General features: G+C 36.2%; 1 protein-coding gene across 1 annotated transcript in view; it reads left to right on the top strand.

Moving 5' to 3' along the window:
- SP6 (Sp6 transcription factor) overlaps positions 1 to 17,236 on the top strand; it is a 36,109-nt gene extending 18,873 nt beyond the window's left edge. The window contains exons 2-3 of the mRNA XM_039333238.1: positions 6,982 to 9,915; positions 16,536 to 17,236. Coding sequence (XP_039189172.1) covers positions 7,019 to 8,122 — 1,104 coding nt within the window. The 5' untranslated portion in view covers positions 6,982 to 7,018 and the 3' untranslated portion in view covers positions 8,123 to 9,915; positions 16,536 to 17,236. The remainder of the gene's footprint in view (positions 1 to 6,981; positions 9,916 to 16,535) is intronic.
- Positions 17,237 to 20,463: the final 3,227 nt, after the last annotated feature.

The following is a 20,463-nucleotide window of genomic DNA, read 5'->3' as shown; positions in this document are numbered from 1 at the left end:
TACTTAGATCTAACTTCAGATAATCAGCTAAAACTAAACTCACTTACCTGGAATGGAAAACAAACATTCTCTTTATTTTCAGGATGAATTTATGTTTTATAAAAGGCATTGCTTTTGAAGAGGTTTTCCCATTTATGTGGAAAATAGGGAGAATGCAATTTTTCAGATGATAATTTTGCAGATTTTTTAAAATGCATATTTATATTCATCTATTGCCTGATCAATCGGTTCTAGTTGATTAAAATTAATAAAAGTAATACATTAAGGCCATAGTCTTGTTGAGACTTTAATCTCATGCAAATGTACTGGCAGTAAGGCCAGTGAACAAAGTAAGACTTGTTTTTTAGTAGATTTGTTTTGTTCCAAATGCTATTGGCCACCCAGTATAGAAGATACTCATAACCAGTGCTTTTTTTGTAAAAACAAAAGGTGCTGGAACTCACACATGTCATAAAATCCGCCTTGCCTACCCTACAAGGTTCCATCCAAAAAAGGTGCCGGAACTCCGTTCTGGGCGTTCTATGACAAAAAAAGGCCTGCTCATAACTTGGGGATTTGGTGCTAATGGAAGGAGTGCAAGCATAGAATAGCCACCAATCCAGTCTTCTTAGAGGTTATCTTTTCTAAGCAGACTAATCTTAATTTACAACAGGACATAGAAGAATTTTTAGAAAATTTTATCACACCTTACCTTGAAGGCTGTGGGCAGGTTGCAATGTAATTGAAACAAAACATAAACTTCGTAAACAGAACCACTTGAAACACGGCAGTAAAAACAAATAAAAACAATCCCTAATAATTATATTTTATATAATTTTCTTGATTGTAAACAAACACAAGAATAAATTATATACTCCAAATGGAACTTTTGGTTATGGTGGGTAATATTTTTTAAATAAAGTGATCAATATGACATATTTATGCAATGATGGTAGCATACTATATATCATATACATCTCAAATAAATATGCTTTTTTAAAAAAAAAACTTATATTGGTGAAATAATGTCTTAGTAATATTATCTGAGAAAATATGCTGATGTTTTGCTGATGATTTATATTAATGCTTAAAATTGCATGGATTGCATTTTCTAATCACTGTGAAGTGTAATATGATTACACTAAATCAGTCATTGGAATATTTTCTGTCCATAGGAGATCATAGTCATAAACAAAATTAGAAATTTCAAAATAAAAAACAAAATCATAACTATAAAATCAGAAAAGTAAAAAAAAGAAACAGACTACCTATCATCAGACATATCTCTGGTAATCTGCAACTGCATCTTCCAGCCTGTGGTAGAACAGGCAAACTGCAACTCTTCTAGACTAGAAAAATCATTGTCAAATTGAAGATATTATTGATTTTATAAATTATCTTTCACATGATAATTGTAATTGCAAGGGCCTATTTCAAAGATAATGTTCTATGAATATTAAAAATGTTTTTTGCTTAAAATCATACAAAATAATAATTTGTCGTTAAAATATTTTACTACTGTTTCAGATAAATATCTTTTCTGATAGTGGTATCTATCTTTTGTCAGCAGTGCGGAAATGCAGATTGGGTTCCTGAGAAGTTCACTTTTTGATAGAGTTCAATTTTATTCATACTTCTACTCCCTCTTTGTTTTATCATTTCAGGTAGCATCTTTAAATTCTGTTGAATGTATAGTACATCTATCTCTAGAGCGGCACAAAATATTGTCCAGTTATTCACAATTGAGCACTTTTGTGGCCTTAGTAAAATAAAAAAAGAATATAGCCATGAATTTTCTATTTTCTAACTTTTTACCATTTGCAAGAGGTCAAAGAGAAAGTAAGGGAAATATTGTGAAAGAGATTTTTATTGCTTCAAAATAAATTCCACCATTAAGAGTCGTAAGACTCTTCCAAGCATTTTTTTTTAAAAAATGATCTAATATTTAGAAAAATTTACAAGATCATATTACTCTGCACTTGTAACTCACCCACCTTTTCCCAGTTCTGTATAAAATATGCCAAGAGAGGAAAAGACAATCTGATTGTACAATATCTTTTGATTGCTAATGCTAGCAGTTCTCCAACTAGCTGTTCGATAATGGTGCAATATTGTAATGCACATTAGTCAGTAACAACAAGAAAGTTTGACTGAGTGGATGGGTGGGCAACAAAATAAAACTATCATATAAATGGTTTGGACAGAAAAAACAAGAAAACAGAAGAGAAAAAATATAGAAAGGAAAAATATGAAAAGATTACGTGAAGGACTATTTTGTGTGACACCAAGAGAAGTAATACTATATAATCAGGATAAAATGCTTGCATGGATAATGTTCTCTTTCCATTAAATAGCTATTTCTATTAGTAGCATTAAAAGATGCTCAAAAGCAAATTAGGTTTATATACTAAATATTATATATTTCCTAGTAGCAATTTCTTTCATTTCCTGCAAATGAAAGGAAGTTCCTAACTGAACAGGATTGCCTACAAAATGCTGAATAGGGCTTTCAGTATTGTGGTGTTTATTAACTTCAACCACTTTAATATGAGTTTTGAACTCTCTAACTGGGTCTCTAACTGCCACAGCCAACTTGCCCCAGCCAACTCACCGCTACAAAGTCGCCACAGCCAACTTGCTATGAGATAACTCACCACGGCCAAGTCCCCACAGGATAACTCGCTGTAGGATAAGAGTTATACTAATATTGAAGAAATGGTGGAATAGAATCATTAAAGAAAGGATGCTTAAGACAGGACGAAATGAAATTGAATGACAAAAATTAAAATAATGTTTTAATTATTTTAAATAATCAAACTGGATTATTGAATTGTCCTGTGGCAAGTTAGCTGCAATGAATTGATTGTGGCAAGATGGATGTGGTGAATTGGCCGTGGCGAGTTGTCCCATTCCACCCAAACTCCCCAACCAGCATATTGGATGGGGAATGCTGGGAGTTCATGTTCACTCATCTTAAAGCTCTTGAAGTTGAAAAACATTGATGTATTGCACAATGCTTTATTTTGCAAAGCTGATCTTTCTATCAGTGATGTAAATCTAGGATGATTTCACCTCTGACTAAAATACCCGCTTTTCAGGAAGTTAGAGTTTGACATTGCAAGGCTTCTCCAGATGATTGGTTGAGAGGACTCGCCTATCTAAATTAATCTTTACAGGAAAATCCTATAGTTCAAGTTATGCTTATGTATGCTTATGCCATATTTACAGGCCAAACAGAATACAATACCTTTATAAAATCTGTAGTGTTTAATTGGTAAAGAATTTATTCTTCTGTATTCTGAATTTTTCCAATAAAGGATCATTGTCTTTATCTTTCAATCTTCATTCTCATATTGCAAAAGACTCCATTTCTCTTACTGCAAAATGGTTTCAAACCTATGGTGTTATGTAATATCCTACTCTATATTTCCCGGTTGTATTAGAGCAGTTGCAGAGTGTGACATATGTGACTACTCTCCAAATTGTATTTTGATAGTGATGCATCAATAGTTGAGTGACCATATATCCTCTTTTTCAGAAGGATTTCCCAGTGTCAGATCAGTTTAAAAATTAACTGTAAAAAGGAAAAGAAGAAATCATGCATCTAAACATGATAAGGCTTGGGTAGCAGACTGAAAAGGTGCGCAAGTCACAAGGTTAAGGAGATGTCTATTAAATAACTTCCTGGTTGCATGTATGTATGTAACATAAGAGCATGCAAATTTTAAGCAGATATGAGGTTTAAAAAAAAATTTTCAGAGGCAAGTGGTTCGAAATTTCATTTTTGATGTGTGCAGTTATGCCCACAGTAAAAAAAAATGACAATAAAAGGTTATGTTATCTATCTTATCTTACTATTGGTCTGGATTCTTCCCACAGAGAGTTATCTTAGAACTCCACTGGAGAATGTCAGCTCACGCTAATCAAATATTTATAGGCATTTCTGAAAAACAAAAATAAGACTGGTCATTTCAGCAAATGACCAGCTTTTACAGCAAAGCAGCTCTTTTATATTTTAAGTTTTTATTCATCATGGTGATCATTTTTAACACAGTCATTGCCATCATTACATCACAAGTACAGTTTCCAGAATTTCATAAGAAAGAAAAATAAAATAAATGAAATAAACTTGCTATCAGTTGCTACATTAGCTTTGGGATTATGTCCCAGTGAATAAATTGGAGAAAAGAGATAATTTCTGAATACACAAAGAAAATACTGTATTTTAAGCTGTCCAGAGTCACTGCTCAAGAGTTAGATATTAAAACAGGTGGCATTTAATAAATAAAAATAAAATTGGAAAGGAACACTGCAGATGAGATGTTAGTCATTAATGCAATCATGCAAAATCCCAATTATGATTAGTAACTGGGATAAAAATAATCTTCAACAGTTTACTGAAAATCTATCAAATGTAATAGTAGTTCCAATTTCTTCTGCTGTAATTGTATTTTCAGAATAGGATCTTGAAGGGTAAAGTAAGAAAGAAAATGGATAGTTTCTCCTTCCAAATAAATAGAAAGTAATGTATCTCATGAGCAGCATATTTTGGTTCTGTTTAAAATTTAAACTGACACAGAGAAATCGATAATTGTTTCTATCCATTTTTAAATTGTTTTCTCTATTACTACATCTTGTGAACTCTTTAAAGTTCCTAAAAAAATTAATATGTGTCCATTTCTCCTTATACATTTATATTCATATGAGCTTTGCTGAATTTACATGTTTTTGTAAATACTATAATAATTATTTTTACAGATATTCATATTAGGTAGTGAGTAATAAAGTTCGCAGGAATGCAAATTTTGAATATTTCTATATGTATTGATTTTAAAATGCAAAACGATTAAGATTTACAATAAAAGCAAATCAAATTAGTATTTCCAATAGCCATGTATTATATACTATTGAGTATGTAATAAATAAACTATTGAGACATTTTACTTTCCCTTCTGTTGTTGTTTGTGTTGTCTCCTTGATTGAGACAAGAAGAAAGGTGGAGTTATGATACTCCTGGGCATCAAAAAGGATGTGAGTGTTCACTGCTTGCACAAGCAGGTTGTTTGCACGAGGAATAATTTAGGAGGAGGATTAGTCAGTTATGGTAACAACTTGATTTGATCTAAAAAGGGAGGAATGGAAGAGTGATAAATTAGAACAGTTTCTCCTCTGATTAGACCTTCCCAACCTGAGGGAAGTCCTAACTACTAATCCCATCATTCTCCATAAAAGTTGTAAACCACTAAAGCTGAAGGGCATCAGGTTGGCAAAAGCTGACGTGGCATAGATAGAAGTATGAGATTTCTGAGGTGTGTGCAAATACAGGAAGCATAATTCTCCACACAGAAACACAATGAGTCAGAGCATGGTATTCTGGAGAAAGGGATAGGCATTCTTTGGGCAGTTCCATCAACTCTGATCTTATCTGTTTTCTGGACTATCTAGAGTAATTGGTTGAAAGCTGATAGGAGTAAACATTCTATATGGAACAGTCACTGTTTTGTCTTTGTGTGTGTTTGTGTGTGTGTGAGAGAGAGAAGGAGAGGGCGAGAGAGAGAAATTGCATCATTTTAAAGTCCGTCTTCTATATTACATTTGAAACATATTTGAAAGACAAAGATAATTCAGCAATTCAGATCAGCATTGGTTTTCCCTCCCTCCCTCCTCCCTCCCTCCCTCCAGAGAAATATAGACTGAATATTTTGTATTCTAGGTACTTGGCAAGCCTTCTCTTTCCTCTGGGCTGAAGTGAGAGTTGTGCAACTAAATGAACTGCATATAGATGATATAATTATTGTTATCTGTTCTTAGAAGCTGACGATTAGAGGGTCTGTCTCTAAGAGAGGCTTTTAAAGAAGGAAAAGAGAGTAAACTATGTTTAAATCTTTTCTCCACTCCATACTCCTACCACAACCATCTCTACCACAGTGCTTGTTTTTTTTCCTTTAAAGATAAATATAAGATAACTACCATGAAAATATATAGCTAACTTGATTAGAAGTATCATGGTATGAAGTGGCTCTTGAGAACCGTTGTTCTTTCAAGGGGCTATGGATATTATGGCAGGTGTTCATATCAGAGTTATTTGAAGGAAATTGCTAGTTTGGCATTGCTGGCTTTAAAGGACTGGAGTGTGTGAACGCAGCAAATTTTTGGAAAGAAAGACGGTCATATTTCTCAGTGGAGTGTCTAGGATAACTTCTTTACAGTATATGCACTCAGCAGAACATTTCAGCATTATAGGACATTGATCTTTGGATTTGGGATTTCTTCCACATTTTCTTCTAATGATATATTTAAAAACTGGCTTTCTTCTTCTTCTGAAGGTTTCAGCAGTAATTGTAAACAGCACTGCAAACTATAGTTCTTTTACAACAAGTTCTTTTATAGTGGACTTAATTTAAAGACTCATCTTGTTCAGCAATGTATTTGTTTTTCATGTAAGAGAAAGTTTTAAAAAGTTCATGTGTTTGTCCAGAGAGTTAATACTGGAGGAGATTTATATAAGAAAATTCTTGGCTCAATTGTCCAGAACTACTGTTATTTTAGAATAGTTCTTTGTACAAATTCTCCAAACATTGCAGATGAAAAGCTCAAATTATTATTCAACAACTGTCAGACAGCGTAAAAGGTGTACTTTCAAAGATCCATCAGAACACTGAAAATAGGGCAAGCTTTTAAACACAATAATACAAACCAATTTTTATCAGTCCCAATGTATTTTGAATTCAGAGCTTTTCCTTAGGAAAATAATTATTGGCAAAAAGTGATAACACAATTTAGTCACAAAATTACTCCCATGAACTTGACATGCATTAAGATTTGAGAAGTTTCAATTACATTTTAGGCACATCTTTTCCATTTTGTCAAAAACATTTGGGTTGGAACCCAAGCCAGAAAGTTGGGTTGTGCTAACTAAAAGTGAGTTAATTTTTATTCATGGATATTGTGAGTGGTGATGTCTTACTTCTGTTTCTTCCCTATTTCCTCTTTCATGTTCAGGTGTGTCTTAGAACCTACTTACCACGGGAGATCTGCAATGCTCACAGCCGTCTGTGGTTCTCTTGGCAACCAGTGCTCAGAGACACCTTGTTCTTCTCCAAGCCACTTGGAGCTGCAGCCTCTGCAGACATATCAACCTCACACCAGCCCAGAAAGTGGGGGAGATTTCCCATCCCCTCTGCAACCCACAGAACTCCAGCACTTGCCTTTGGCTGCACCTGACACGGAATACTCGGGTAACAGTGGTTACGAACTGCATGGATCTTCAAGAGTAGATCTGGACAGCGAAAGCCAGCTGCCACCCGGGTCATACTCTAAGCTTTTGCAAGCAACGCCAGATATGTCTCAGCATTATGAACCTTGGTTTAGACCTACACATTCAGGCAACACCACTGATGACAATAATGTCAACCCATGGTGGGATCTCCATGCTGGATCTAGCTGGATGGATCTTCAAAGTGGTCTCCAACCACCAAGCCACACAAGTGGTCTTCAGCCAGCATTGGGTGGCTATGGTTCTGCAGAACATCAACTCTGTGGTCCACCTCATCATCTGCTGCCTTCAGCACCACACCTCATGAATCAAGAAGTTATCAAATCCCTAGATTCTACTCAAGAGCCTCACTCAATGGAGCAAGCTGGTGATAGTAGTGGAAGGCCGAAAAGCTCAAGGCGTTCAGTGACCCGGAGCTCTGGCCAAGCTGTTTGCCGATGTCCTAACTGTCAAGAAGCTGAAAGGGTGGGCCAGTGCCCTGACAATTCCAAAAAGAAGCATCTCCATAACTGTCATATTCCTGGTTGTGGCAAGGCATATGCCAAGACATCCCATTTGAAGGCTCACTTGAGATGGCACAGTGGTGACCGTCCATTTGTCTGCAATTGGTTGTTCTGTGGAAAGCGCTTCACCCGCTCTGATGAATTGCAGAGGCACCTTCAGACCCATACAGGAACCAAAAAATTCACCTGCCCTGTTTGCAATCGAGTCTTTATGAGAAGTGACCATCTAAGCAAGCACATGAAGACACATGATGGTGCCAAGGAAGAAGCAGAAGGAGAGGCTAAAACTGGAACAGAGCTTTCTGCTAAAATCAAACGGGAACCTGAGGGAAGCGCATCGAGTGCTACTTCTCAACCTAATTGAGCCATTTTCTTTTCATCTTCTCTCAAGGATATCCAATTCTTCCTATTTCTCTATAATGGTCACTCCTGGGTCTGTAATTTGATCTTTCCTACTCATGGCTACAGGATCAATCCATCCTCTGACATGAACTTTAGTCTGTCCTTAAATGCGATGTTATTTATTTTGTAGGAGGAAAGGGTGATATTTTGGGGACAATTTGTTAAGGCCAGGCCTTTAGCAGTTTGTTTGTTTGGGAAATATAGGAAAATACTGTTAAAAGAATGGTTAAAGAGGTGGGTGGGTTAAGTGGCATCTTGAGGACAGTTACAAATGGAGGGATGTAGTCCTTGCCTCCTTTCATTTGAATGATAGGTTTCTTGTTTTTGCTATATACAAAATCACAAACATACAAAGGGTTATAGTGGAACCTCATTCTTTAGTTTAAGCTTTTAGAGATTTAGGGATTTGGATATTAACCGTCCCATGTTTGGTTCCAGTTCAGTAGGTAACATGGTAAATCCAGCTTAGTATGCAAAATGTCAACCACACCTCAGTTTAGATTTTTTGGGGGGGGGGAGGATCACGAGTAGAATTCTTGGCTTGCATCTCAGAGAGCTACCTCACTCTGTTCCCAAAGCAGAGATCCTAGACCATATCCTTACTTATGGATACAGGTGGCTTTAAAAGTAGATTAGCTTTTTTTATGGCAGTTGGTGGCCCTTGTAAATTATTGTAACATGGAATAACATAATCCAAGCTTTAAATTTTTCTGAAGTCCCAACTGAAATATAGATTTATATTTGCCTTTGGAGCTAGTGTTTTGCTTAGATTTCTATTAAAAGATAGGTTTTCTAAAATTGTTTGTATTTTCAATAAAAAATGAAGCATCTGGTCTCCAGGAGATATGACCATTTCCTTTTCTGAGAAGAAAAAAGAATGAGAAGATAGAGAAATGTGCAAATTGAAGGAATTGGGAAATGATATTTTTCCTGCCACTGAAAAAAGACACCTGAATATTTTTGGGTATAGGGCAGGATGAAAATACCATATTTTCTAATAATTAATATGCTGTTCTGTTAATATCTAGAATGCTTTTGTATGATTGGATGTTTCTTTAATTTCACAGAAATGAGAGGATTTCCTTAAAATAAGGGAGAAAATTCATGTTGTGTTGATCGAGTAGAAATGGCTAGCACTTTTTCTGTACGCACACTTTAAAAATGTATGTTTTCTCAGTCCTCCAAATCTTTTTCCCTACTTTAAGGTTTCTTTGCAAGGGAAGTATGTACTAAAGTGCTGGGTTAGGACTCAGTTTCTGATTGCCTCAGGGCAAATTCAGCAATTAAGGATGTGTTTTTGTTTTGTTTTGTTTGTTGCATTCTTACTATAGCAGATGGCAAACTAGTTCAAGCACATGAATTGGTTATAATTGGTTATTGTAAATTGAGGCTATCTTTCACTTACGTTAATACCAGTCTTGATTTCCAGCTGTATAAAAAGTGATTTAACTTTTGCTCACAGAACTGACTCACAAATTTAACCAGGTTCTACAATTAAATCAGATCTGATTTAAGATCTGATCCTAGAACAATTTTTGTTTCAGATGTGGCCTTTATGTCAGACATCATGTGCAAATTCTTGCAAATTGCTATTACGTGTTGTGCAAGCAAAATAATAGAAGCATTAAAAAAATCTTATTTGTACTTGTTTTTTTAATTTGGATAGAAATATGCAGATTTCTGCTCAGAAACTGAATGTGGAAGGGCTGCACCATACTGTATACTCTGGATTGCTAGTAATTCTTTTTGAGCCAGGTAAGTGCTTGAGGTATATTTTCACGAATGAAGGCAAATATACATGTCCCAGGATAATGTTGCAGGATTCAATCTGGGTCGGTCACTGGGACCAGAGGTTTAGTTTTCTGAGTTTTTGGACTTGTGCTGAAACCCATCCTCAGGGAGCTTCTCTCTCACCAGAATGGATGTTTTGGGCTATTCTATGCACAGTATTATGTGATGCCTGGTTGTGGGTAGTTTTTTAGTTGTTGACTGAGGTGTTGATGGCTGGTTATTAAGTCGTTGACTGCTGTTTATTTGTGCTGCCAAGTCCTTGGCTCATAAGTACCTGATAAGCTGGTGGTAAACAGTACTTCTGTTGACTGATAAAGGGCCCGTTTTCCAGGCTTCAATCATTTCCCTGGCTACTTTGGTACCTGCTCGGCAACAATCTTAGTAGTTTGCGAAGTTGAATTATGTCTTTGTTCATTGCAATGTGAGGCTACCAATCAGTTTGGGTCTCCTCGTCTGACCGCTCCCTTGTGTCTTTGCAATTTGGTGGTTCATTTTTTTCTGTCTGTCCTACATAGTCATGGGGACATTGGATGAGTTGCCCTATAAATATGATTGCCCCGTGACATGCATAGGTTGCCCTTGTGACTATGTAGGACAGATGAGGAAGAAGAGAAGATTGCAAGAACACAAGGGAGCAGTCAGATGAGGAGACCTGAATTCATTGGTAGCCTTACATTGCAATGAACAAGGACATACATTCAATTTCTTAGCTACTAAGATTGTTGGTCGAGCAGGTACAAAAGTAGCCAGGGAACTGATTGAAGCCTGGAAAACAGCCACCTTGTCAGTCAACAGGAGTCTTGATTTTACCACCAGCTTATCGGCTACTTAGGAGCCAAGGATTTGGCAGCACAAATAAACAACACCCAACAACTTAATAACTGGCCATCCATCTTCAATCACCAACTAAAAAGCCACACACAACTAGGCATTACATAAATACTGTGCATAGAATAGCCCAAAGCACATATTCTAATGAGAGAGAAGTTCTCTGAAGATGGGCTCCAGCATGAGTCTGAAAACTCAGAAGAATAAAACTCTGGTCCCAGTGAGCAAAGGTATATTTTGCACAAAAAGCAGTAATGTCCTTGTGCCCGTCTCTTAATCTCTCAGCAGACTACTTGAGCTTGCCATAAACGATAAGACTGGTTGATACTTAAAATATTTTTTAAGATCAAAATTTGGAAATGTATTTTGAACACAGTTGTCTTCACTATAACAACAGCATTAACTTCCATAAAAACAAAATATTTCTCCCAGTTTTGTAGTTTCCCTCTAAAACGTAACAAGTCCAATACTATGCCAACTGATATAGTAATTCTCTGCTAACTATATTCTATATGATAGTGAAGTTTTGTAGGCAAATCTGATTTAGGGTGATTTACTCAAGAATATACTTCAACCCACCCCCAATTTGTTTTGATTCTTCAAAGCAACTTCCTACACCTCACAATCTTACCATTTTTCTTTCTCATTAATGCCCCCATCTGGGAAGTTCAACCACACTGCCTGTTACCCAGTGGGGATTTAACACATGCACTTTCTGGCTGGTGGCAATGTTCTTGGCAGCTCCTGCCCCTTCTTCCTGCACAGTATGCTATGCATTTCATACTATTGGCAGAAGGGAAGACCTTTAAGGAAAAGAACAAAATCATGTGGGATCTCATGCAGCCTCATAACATGAAGGTGTCCAGACATGTCCAGGCCAGAAAACAAGAGAGGAAGGCAATAGCTAAAAACAATTGCTTGGGAAATGCTCATTAAAAACTTAACTCAGCTCAAAGGAAGAATCCTATATTTTTTTCTAAAAGAGGGAGAAAATATTGGCTCTTTCCTTTTAATGTACTCTCTCAGTCTCTCCAGCTTTAGCAACAAAGTTTTTGGCTGCAATTATAACACTTACAAGCAGTTGCAGTTACGTTTACAAGTTTAGATGGGCTTCATTCGTTAAACTTTAGCTAGGGATGTGCAAGTTAATGATCCTAAAAGAAGATTCTCTGCATGGGGTTCGACAAAACTTTCTTCCTATTAACCAAGGCAACTAGTGACAACAGATTTCACCAACAGAGTATGTTGCAAGCAGGGTAGTGGGAGGGAGAGAGTAAATAAAGTGGTTAATTTGAGAACTGAGTTTTAGTTTAATGGCACTCCAAAAATTAATATTGGATGAAATGTGATAAACTCAAGCAATTTATTAGCTGTTAGGCTTTTATGAGGAAATTCTTCCTAATTTTATATGCCTATGTGTGTAAGTTCTATAACAAGGACAAGACATCATGTATGTGTTGAGAGGCTCCTTAATTTTCCTTCTTGCTTGTGATAGAATGCAGATATTGAAATCAATGAGTTTATACTCCTCCCTGACTCTAAATGCCTGTAATTAAGCTAGAGATTCTCTGGGATGAGAGACAAAACATGCCCTCCTTGTTGTTGCCTTTTACTTTCAAATATTAAGTGGCACATGAGGATTGCATACAACTCATACTTTGTGCCACAATTTGAATAATCACATAAGCACCTTAGATGGTCACTCTAGTGTGATCATGAGTGTCGTATGTATGTTGTATGTTTCCTTTAGAAATGCTTTTCACTAGAAATCCTTTCAGAAGGAAACTATCAGCAAAGTTTAAGCTTATAAGATCTTTATCGTGGGATATTGTCCTGGAAGTAATCAGTCTCGGAAAGTAAAAGGCAACAATAAGGAGGGCATGTTATAAGCCTAAACTTTGCTGATAGATCCTTTTCTTTCTGAAAGGATTTCTAGTAAAAAGCATTTTTGAAGGAAACATACAACATACATACGACACTCATGATTACACTAGAATGGCCATCCTCAGGTGCCACTTAATATTTGAAAATACCTCTTCCTGCTGAACATGACCTTTGCTGGAAAAATCCTCACCTGCTGTGTACGTAGAAAAAACAAGTCCAGACTCTCCACTTCAAAATACATTATTGCTTGTCTGGCTCCAGAAATAAATTGCCTCTGTCTTTATAGATTCCTATCCTCTATTCAAAGGATTATTCCTGTTTAAGTCTGGTTTAAAAAAAATAAAAGAACAGCAGAAAAGATTGGATCTGCCCTTCCTTTAAGCAGCATATTGACTAGCAAATTGGTCCCTTGGTCAAAGGTTTCTTCGTTATGGCAAGATACAGTGCTTTAACATGATTGTCTTTATTTTAAATTTTGAATGTACACATTCAACATAGCATATATATAAGGCCTTAATAATGCAAAACAAAACAGTGTCTCTTGCCTCATTTTTTGTTTCTAAATGGCTATCGTATAATAGTGACATTTCATTTTCTGGAGAAGACAGACAGGCACTAAAGATGAGTAGGCCTACATGTCTCTCAGTATATATGCCAGGTTGTGTGTGTGCAGGAGAAACTTCATTCCTGTGTGGAAATCCCTCAAGCAATGGCTGCGTCTGCCGGCTGCATTTTGTGCAACTTGGCTTGTCCATTGAGTGGCTGCCAAATGCCTAAGACACCTGCTCCTTTCCCACACCCACTTCTCTCTCGCCTGCCACTCTCTTTGCCCCGGGGAGAGCTGATGCAGGCGAGGGGGAGGTGGGAAGAGTTCCCAAAAGCCAGAGAAGCAGGCCCAGCAAGGATTCCAATGAGATGGCCCAATTGTGTGGGGCAAAAAAGGGTGTGTTGCAGCACCTGTCTCCTGTACAATCCGGGCCTTACATTTTAATTTTAACTTTTCTGTTAAAAAGAAAGCTGAATGAGTGAGCTCAGTAGGAGGCACTTCAGCTAGTGTGTTGTAAGGATAGTTTGAGAGTATTCATTTGATACTGAGACTTCTTCCCTAATCTAGAGGGGTTTCATCTGAATTTCTTGTCCCCTGCACTTTCAGAAGATGAGACACACTGATTTTTGTAAGAATGTGACAATTACAAGCAAAATATTACTTTTTTATTTTCTTGGTCTTTCCCACCTAAAAGCTCTATTTTAAAACAAAATAATTAGCATTATGTATTAAATATTATTGCAATTATAAATCCATCCCACCCAAGTCTAAACATTATTAAATATTTGAGCAAATAACAACAATAGCAATACTTCAAATACTAGCTGTATGTCTGCAAAGAAATTAAAAGGAAGGGATGAAGGAAGAAAATAAATACAAAACAATTACAGAACACAGATTTCAAAACCTTGCTTCAGTTCTAAGTGGAAGTTAAAGCCTTGGAGTTGGTGCTGTCAAGATCTGCTGTTTACCCCAAACTTTATTTTTTCATAAAGATACATTTTTAGCCCTTGGCATTGTAACATGTAATACTAAAGCATTGTTCTAACCTTATCAGAGTTATCCTAAGTGGCTTTTTTTTAATTTAAAATAATCCCATTTACAATTTCTGGGCTGTAGTTCAACTCACTGAAGGACACCTATCTGGGTTCTTTGTTGAAACAGTTTTGCAACATCAGTTACAACAATTAACAGTTCTAGAACTGTGGTAAAAATGTGTGATAACTACTATGATAAAATAGACTGTGGATTTACCTATTTATCATCTGGAATATCTTATATGGACTAGCAATATATATTAATATTTCACCTAGATTAGTAAAACACAATAAAATATAAATGTTAAAAAGTTCTTGGTTCAAATATCAATATTTAGGCTCTCTAACCATCATTTATATTAAAAATTGTGGATTTTAAATGCTAATAGGATTGTTTTCTTCAAAATAAAATCCAAAGTCTCCAAATTCTGAAGAATGGCACTCATAATTATGGTAGCAATAGTTTCCTTTATAACTTGTTCCAGTCCAGTTTTTATGCACATAAATGTTTGAGGGGGCAAATATAGAGTAATAGGTGGAGGAATCAATAGAAATGCTGTATATATAGATGATGAAGGTTTTCTTTTAAATTATAATTAGAGGAAATATTATTAACAAGATCTGGAAATTATCTTTTTAAAAGTATCAAACTCTAGGATATTCAGTTCTAGAACAATACTTGACAAATACAATATCCTGCTTGACCTATTTTATGTATGCTTTGATCTAATGAAGTAAAGCTCTGTAAAAAATGTATCTATAATTTTCCTTGGCACAAATAGATAATGAAGGCATGTTACAACTGAATGGAATCTCCAAGCTGTAGAACCGAGTAACTGCAATCCATTCAGCTGAGTTTAAAAAACTTTCCTGTAAAGGAAATGTCTTGGTCTAGTTCTTGGATTGTTAACAAACAGAGCCAGTTTTACATATATTTTTGAAATCCCTTCCAGGGAATGGGTGGATTTTAGCTTAAAAGATGGAAAGAACTAGCAGAAGAAATATGGAAAAAAGAAATATGGAAAAAGGGGAAAAAAGAAATTAACTCATTACAGTGCAGTAAAAGGGCATTCATAAAATACTACACATTCTCCTAGTTTGGCTCTTTTTATCCCATTTCTTGCTTGTTAGATCTGAGCGATATTTTATGGATCTAATTTTCCAAAGCTTGCCTTATCATTTTTTTGTTAAAAACAGTGAAAGGAATGGATGAGTGAACAAAGAGCAGCAGGGATTATTGACAGTTGAAATATGGCACCTGAAATACAAGAAGTCCTCAACTTACTATTAGTTGCTTAGTGGCCATTTGACTTTACAATAATCCCCCAGGAGTTATTTGTGACCCATTTCCAATGGGCACTTCTCCCCGTGGTCATGTGACCACACTTTGGTGCTCAGCAACTGACCTGCATTTACAGCCTTTGGCAGCTTTCTGCAGTCATACAAGAGTCACATGACAATTTGCTTTGTGACCATCACAACTTAGAATTGTAATTATGAAGACTATCTGTATAGCTAAAGGATGCCAAACCTGATGTCCATGCAGCTGCAAGAGCCTTGGATGCTCTCCCTCACAGTCATTTCAGAAGCTGTTCCTGAATTATGTTTAATGTGATAAACAGGGAAAATATTGAATGCATGGAGAATAATTATGTTAAATGCATATCATTACATTTTGAACAACATGACAAAGACTCAATGCAGCGCTGAACCCAAAAGAAGAAATGTATTCCTGCTTATAGCTCATCTCATTTGCAGGGCAGAATAGAGGCTCTGGTTATTTTTTCTCTGCCTTCAGTTGAATTCCTCCTGAACAGAACAGGAATCAAGTGAGAGGTATTGCATATTTTCCAAAAGTAATTTCTGCTTGGAATATTTCCAGGCAGCATAATATAGGCAGAGGAGGCTTACTTGTCTCTGGGAAGTGTTCAATAGAGTTAACATATATCAAACTGGTAATCACAGCTTCTTCCAGCCTTCTTGAAGCCAAGAGGAAATTCTTTTGTCTTCTGCCAAATAGCGTTGTATTTTGCCAGTGATCTTATTGGAAAAAGACTGAAGTAAATGTGGATGCAGGAATTTCTCCCAAGCTTTCATGCAAGGTGGTGTCATATCCAAACACTTCTGAATGAAACAATAACTCCTACACTGTATGAAGAAGGGTAGGAATTGCTTTAAAAGGAGTCTCTTTGGAGCTAAGTTCTGTTCTGGAGACTTCATAAACTGTCTATTTAGTTTTTTTTACTACACTGTTTTGCCCCTTTTTCATTATCCACTATCTATTTCAGTTTTATTTTATGGAAGACTCTTAGGTGTCAACCAGCAGCAATGAAAATGGAGACTGGAAACAACACCAGAAGGATGTAGAGCAAGCAGTGGATATTCTTGTGGTGGAGGTGGCTGCTAGATAGATGGCAGACTCCACCTCCCCCCCCCCTTGCTCTCTGCTCTCCACCATCCATCTTTTTAGTTACCGTATTTTATGTATTTATTCTCATTGTATTTCTTCGTCATTGTTTGCTTCATTGTTCTATAATTCTATTTTTGTTTATGTGCCTTTTCATTTTTCTTCCTTTTTGTTATTGTAGATTGCCTAGAGAAATCCCATTCTAGGCAGCTAGTCCCACTTTGTTTATTTAACAAATATTTAAAAACATTTCCCCAATCTTTCTTACCCAGATCCAGTGTGCAGAGCCTGACTTGAAAGCATTAGAACAAAATGTTACAAATAAGGATAGATTGCAAAACATCTGGTGTCAGTGAAAAGGTGAATGAAGGTTCTTGCTAATTAGATCTGAGAATAGAGTAAACTCTGGTATGCAAATAGTGTTATTTTAAAAATTGTTTTTCTTATCAGATAGTTATAGCTTTATTTCATAAGCAATCCTTTAGTTCACTTTTACAGTTTAATAATATTTTCTTCTAAAATAAGTCATGACTTGAAAATACTGAAATGTAAGTTGAATAAAGTGCATGTTTTAATGTTAAATCTCCTGTGTTTCTAAGTATTTTGTGTTTTTTTCTTTTTTCTGTCATTTTTGCATCATGGTCTTTCTCACTATAAGTGGTCACCTTCCCCCAAAATTAATAATTGCAAAGTTAAGTCTGGGGCTATCAAAATCTCATAATACGTAGAAAAGGGGGCATAGGAATAGATGTGTGTAAGGGAAAGGGGGAAAGACTACTTAGTGGCCTTAACTGTCCCCAGGAGTTATCCTCAGAAGTGTTGAAATTCCATAAATATAAGATCATATTTGGGATCTTTTCCTAATTTTATCTACCCCACTCACCAGGGAGGGAGGCCAGGTATTTTACAGGTCTCCTTCATCAATGAAATTCCCCTAGTGGGACCAAGAAAAAGAGTTGTTTCTGTGCTTGTTTCCTCCTTGTGGAACATCATTCCCATGGAGATAAGATTCTTCCCCATCTTGTACTCTTCCAAAAGGTCCTGAAGATATGGTTTTGCCAACAGGATCCTGAGTTGACATGGAGCTGATCAAATGTGTTTGAATACTGTGCCAGGAGGGGTGGTAGTGTTGGATTTGTATTTGGGGTTTTATTTTTGTAAGCTACCCAGACTCATCACAAGTAAGTTAAATTTTAATAACAAATAATAATGTTTTAGATTAAAGTATGTATTAATAGAACAAGAAAGGTCAAAGTCGGGGCCCTGAAGTTGCCTGCTATGGCGGCTGCATCATTTGTTCCATGAAGGATACCATTAAAAGCATAGTAAAAGATATTAAGATAGATGAATTTCACGTTTTGGCCATTCATTTCATTTAAAATGGAACTGATAAAAACAAGAAAGGTGTTTCCCTCTTAATGTTTCAGGCACTTCTGAAGTGTATCAAACACTTCTGGTTGGATGCACCTTACCAAGTTCTTCCAAATGGAGATGCAGTTACCCCATTAAATGAAAGTAATTCCCTTTTTATAATTGACATCAGATGCAGTAGCTTCCTTCGTGCTTGGATGTTTTGGCTTCTTTCTGCTGGAGTGACAAGATTTGTTGCAAAGGAGTGTTGCTACAGAAGAAGGCTGGACTATGTAGGCTGTCATTGGAGGGGATCCCTGACATGCTCTAACTTCCAACTGCTAATATCCAATAGAAAATCAGGAATGGGCAAAGGAATCACAATTGCAAGAGGATATGGTTAACCCATTCAGTATCTTGATGAGCACTCTAAATCCTTATTCTGAGGTAAAGAGAGTTTGAGCACAAAACCAAGAGGTGAAGCCAGAAATACTTGTCCACCTACATGTCAGGCCAGAAAGCACAAGCTCCAATTCCCTAATCAGGTCTCTGAGCAGTGTAAGTTCACCAAGTGAACACACCAGTTCTAGTACTAGCTGTAGCCTCATTGTTTTAACAACTGTATTAGGAACAGTTGTCTCAAGATTTGCTTTGTTTTCATGATGCTTTCAGAAATCTAGAGGCAGAAAAGTAGATTATTTGGAAGAACTATGTCTCTCTCATTTGCAGACTTCCTGGATTTGCAGATACAGATGGCCTTTAATTTTTATGAAAAAATATCCAACAAGTTATTAAGGAAAGGAGGGATGGAAGAGCTGTGTTATATCTTCTGACTGGTAATGGTTGGTACCCCTGGTCTGATAGATCCTGTCAAGCCTCAACCATTGAAGGTGGCTAGGTGAATTTGAGCCAGTCACACTCTCACCCAACTTATTTTGCAGGGCTTTGGTTGTGGTGAAAAAAAATGGGAAAGAGCACTATGTATGTCCCATTGAGCCTTGTACAAAAGGAGGGATAAAAATCTAATGAATAAACAATGAAGCATTCAACTGATTAGTAATTTCAGAATAGCTCACTATTTGGCACACAGTTTTAGTCCCATTTTGTGCTTATTGCTGTTATGGTGAAGATCACTGGATGCTCTAAAGTTGAATATTGGAAAAGTTGTTCCTTCTGAATTAATTTCAAAATTCTGGGGTTACTTAGCAACTTAACTTAGGGTTACTTATTAATTTAAAAATCAAAAATATTATCTTGTTACTATTTTGACATTGAGGATGAAATCAATGACTCTTGTTCTTAGATTTTTTTCCATTAACATCTGAAACATCTGAAAAATAAATAGTAGGATTAAGATTAGGATTTGTACCCTCTGTGAAATTCTGTGAAGAAAGCAAAATAATGGTATTGAACAACAGAGAAGCTTTAATTTAATATGACACAAGAATTTGAAAAAAAAACATTTCAAGTTTTTGGGTGGGTGGGAAGGGAAGTAAAGGAAATTGCTAACTTAGACTTAGACTGTACACATACAGACAATCTCAACATGTAATTAATTTGAAACGTGGTAATTGGTTTTACTTACACTCAGAGTAAGGCTACATATTCTTGTCCATTAAAAATATAAATAGTATAAAAAATCAAATCACACAATTACAGTTTCAAATCCATGCAGGGTTCTAAATGTAGAATTTGATTATAATATGCAAATACTGGGATGGCTTTGTTAGAGAGTTTTTTTCCTCCAATTTTTCCCATTCAGCTTTGGAAGATTGCCCAAAGCAAAGAGATCATTCTCTTGATTGAGATGGTTGATGGTGACTTCATCTCATGCAGTAAAAGGTGTATTATCCAGGCTTAATGGAGAAAACTATTTATTGAGAGTAACTTTGGAAATATGCATCATACAGTTCTGCTTTAAACCTTTTCTAGTTGGGTGGTAACGTGTAACGTGTAATGTGTCAATAAGCATTTAAAAAGTGGAGAAGGGACAGATAGAAAGCAAAACTAAACACACTGTTTTCCAAGATTAAACTAAAAAAATTAAATCTGTAAAGGATGGAGAGGAGAACATCCTATGAGTTAAATAATTTTCTAATATAAGCTGTGAGGGAGCTCTTCACAATAAGGTAGAGATTTTTCATACTGCGACTTCACCACCTTATTCAGGCTCCAAACCTCAATCTATTTTTTTTTACTGATCTCTGAGATCATGCAGGAACCACCAGGAGTCATTTGGTATTCCCCCCCAGGAGACCAATAGGAGAATGCAAACTTCAGCATTCAGTTAAGCCCCATATCTGGAGTTGCTATAACTTCTATAGATATAAAAATCCTGTCATCTATATTCCATAAACAAATGAACGCATGCTACCTTCTTCCTATACACACTGGGAATGTACTGTGAGTCTTCCCAAAAGTGCTTTTTCAAAAGGCAACTGGGCATTCTTTGCTTTTTC

This window comes from Crotalus tigris, unplaced genomic scaffold, assembly GCF_016545835.1.
Source record: "Crotalus tigris isolate CLP2741 ecotype Arizona unplaced genomic scaffold, ASM1654583v1 scf7180000024472.5447098, whole genome shotgun sequence".
Lineage (NCBI taxonomy): Eukaryota > Metazoa > Chordata > Lepidosauria > Squamata > Viperidae > Crotalus > Crotalus tigris.
The sequence above is the reverse complement of the archived record's forward strand: the minus strand, read 5'-3'. Positions and strand labels throughout refer to the sequence as shown.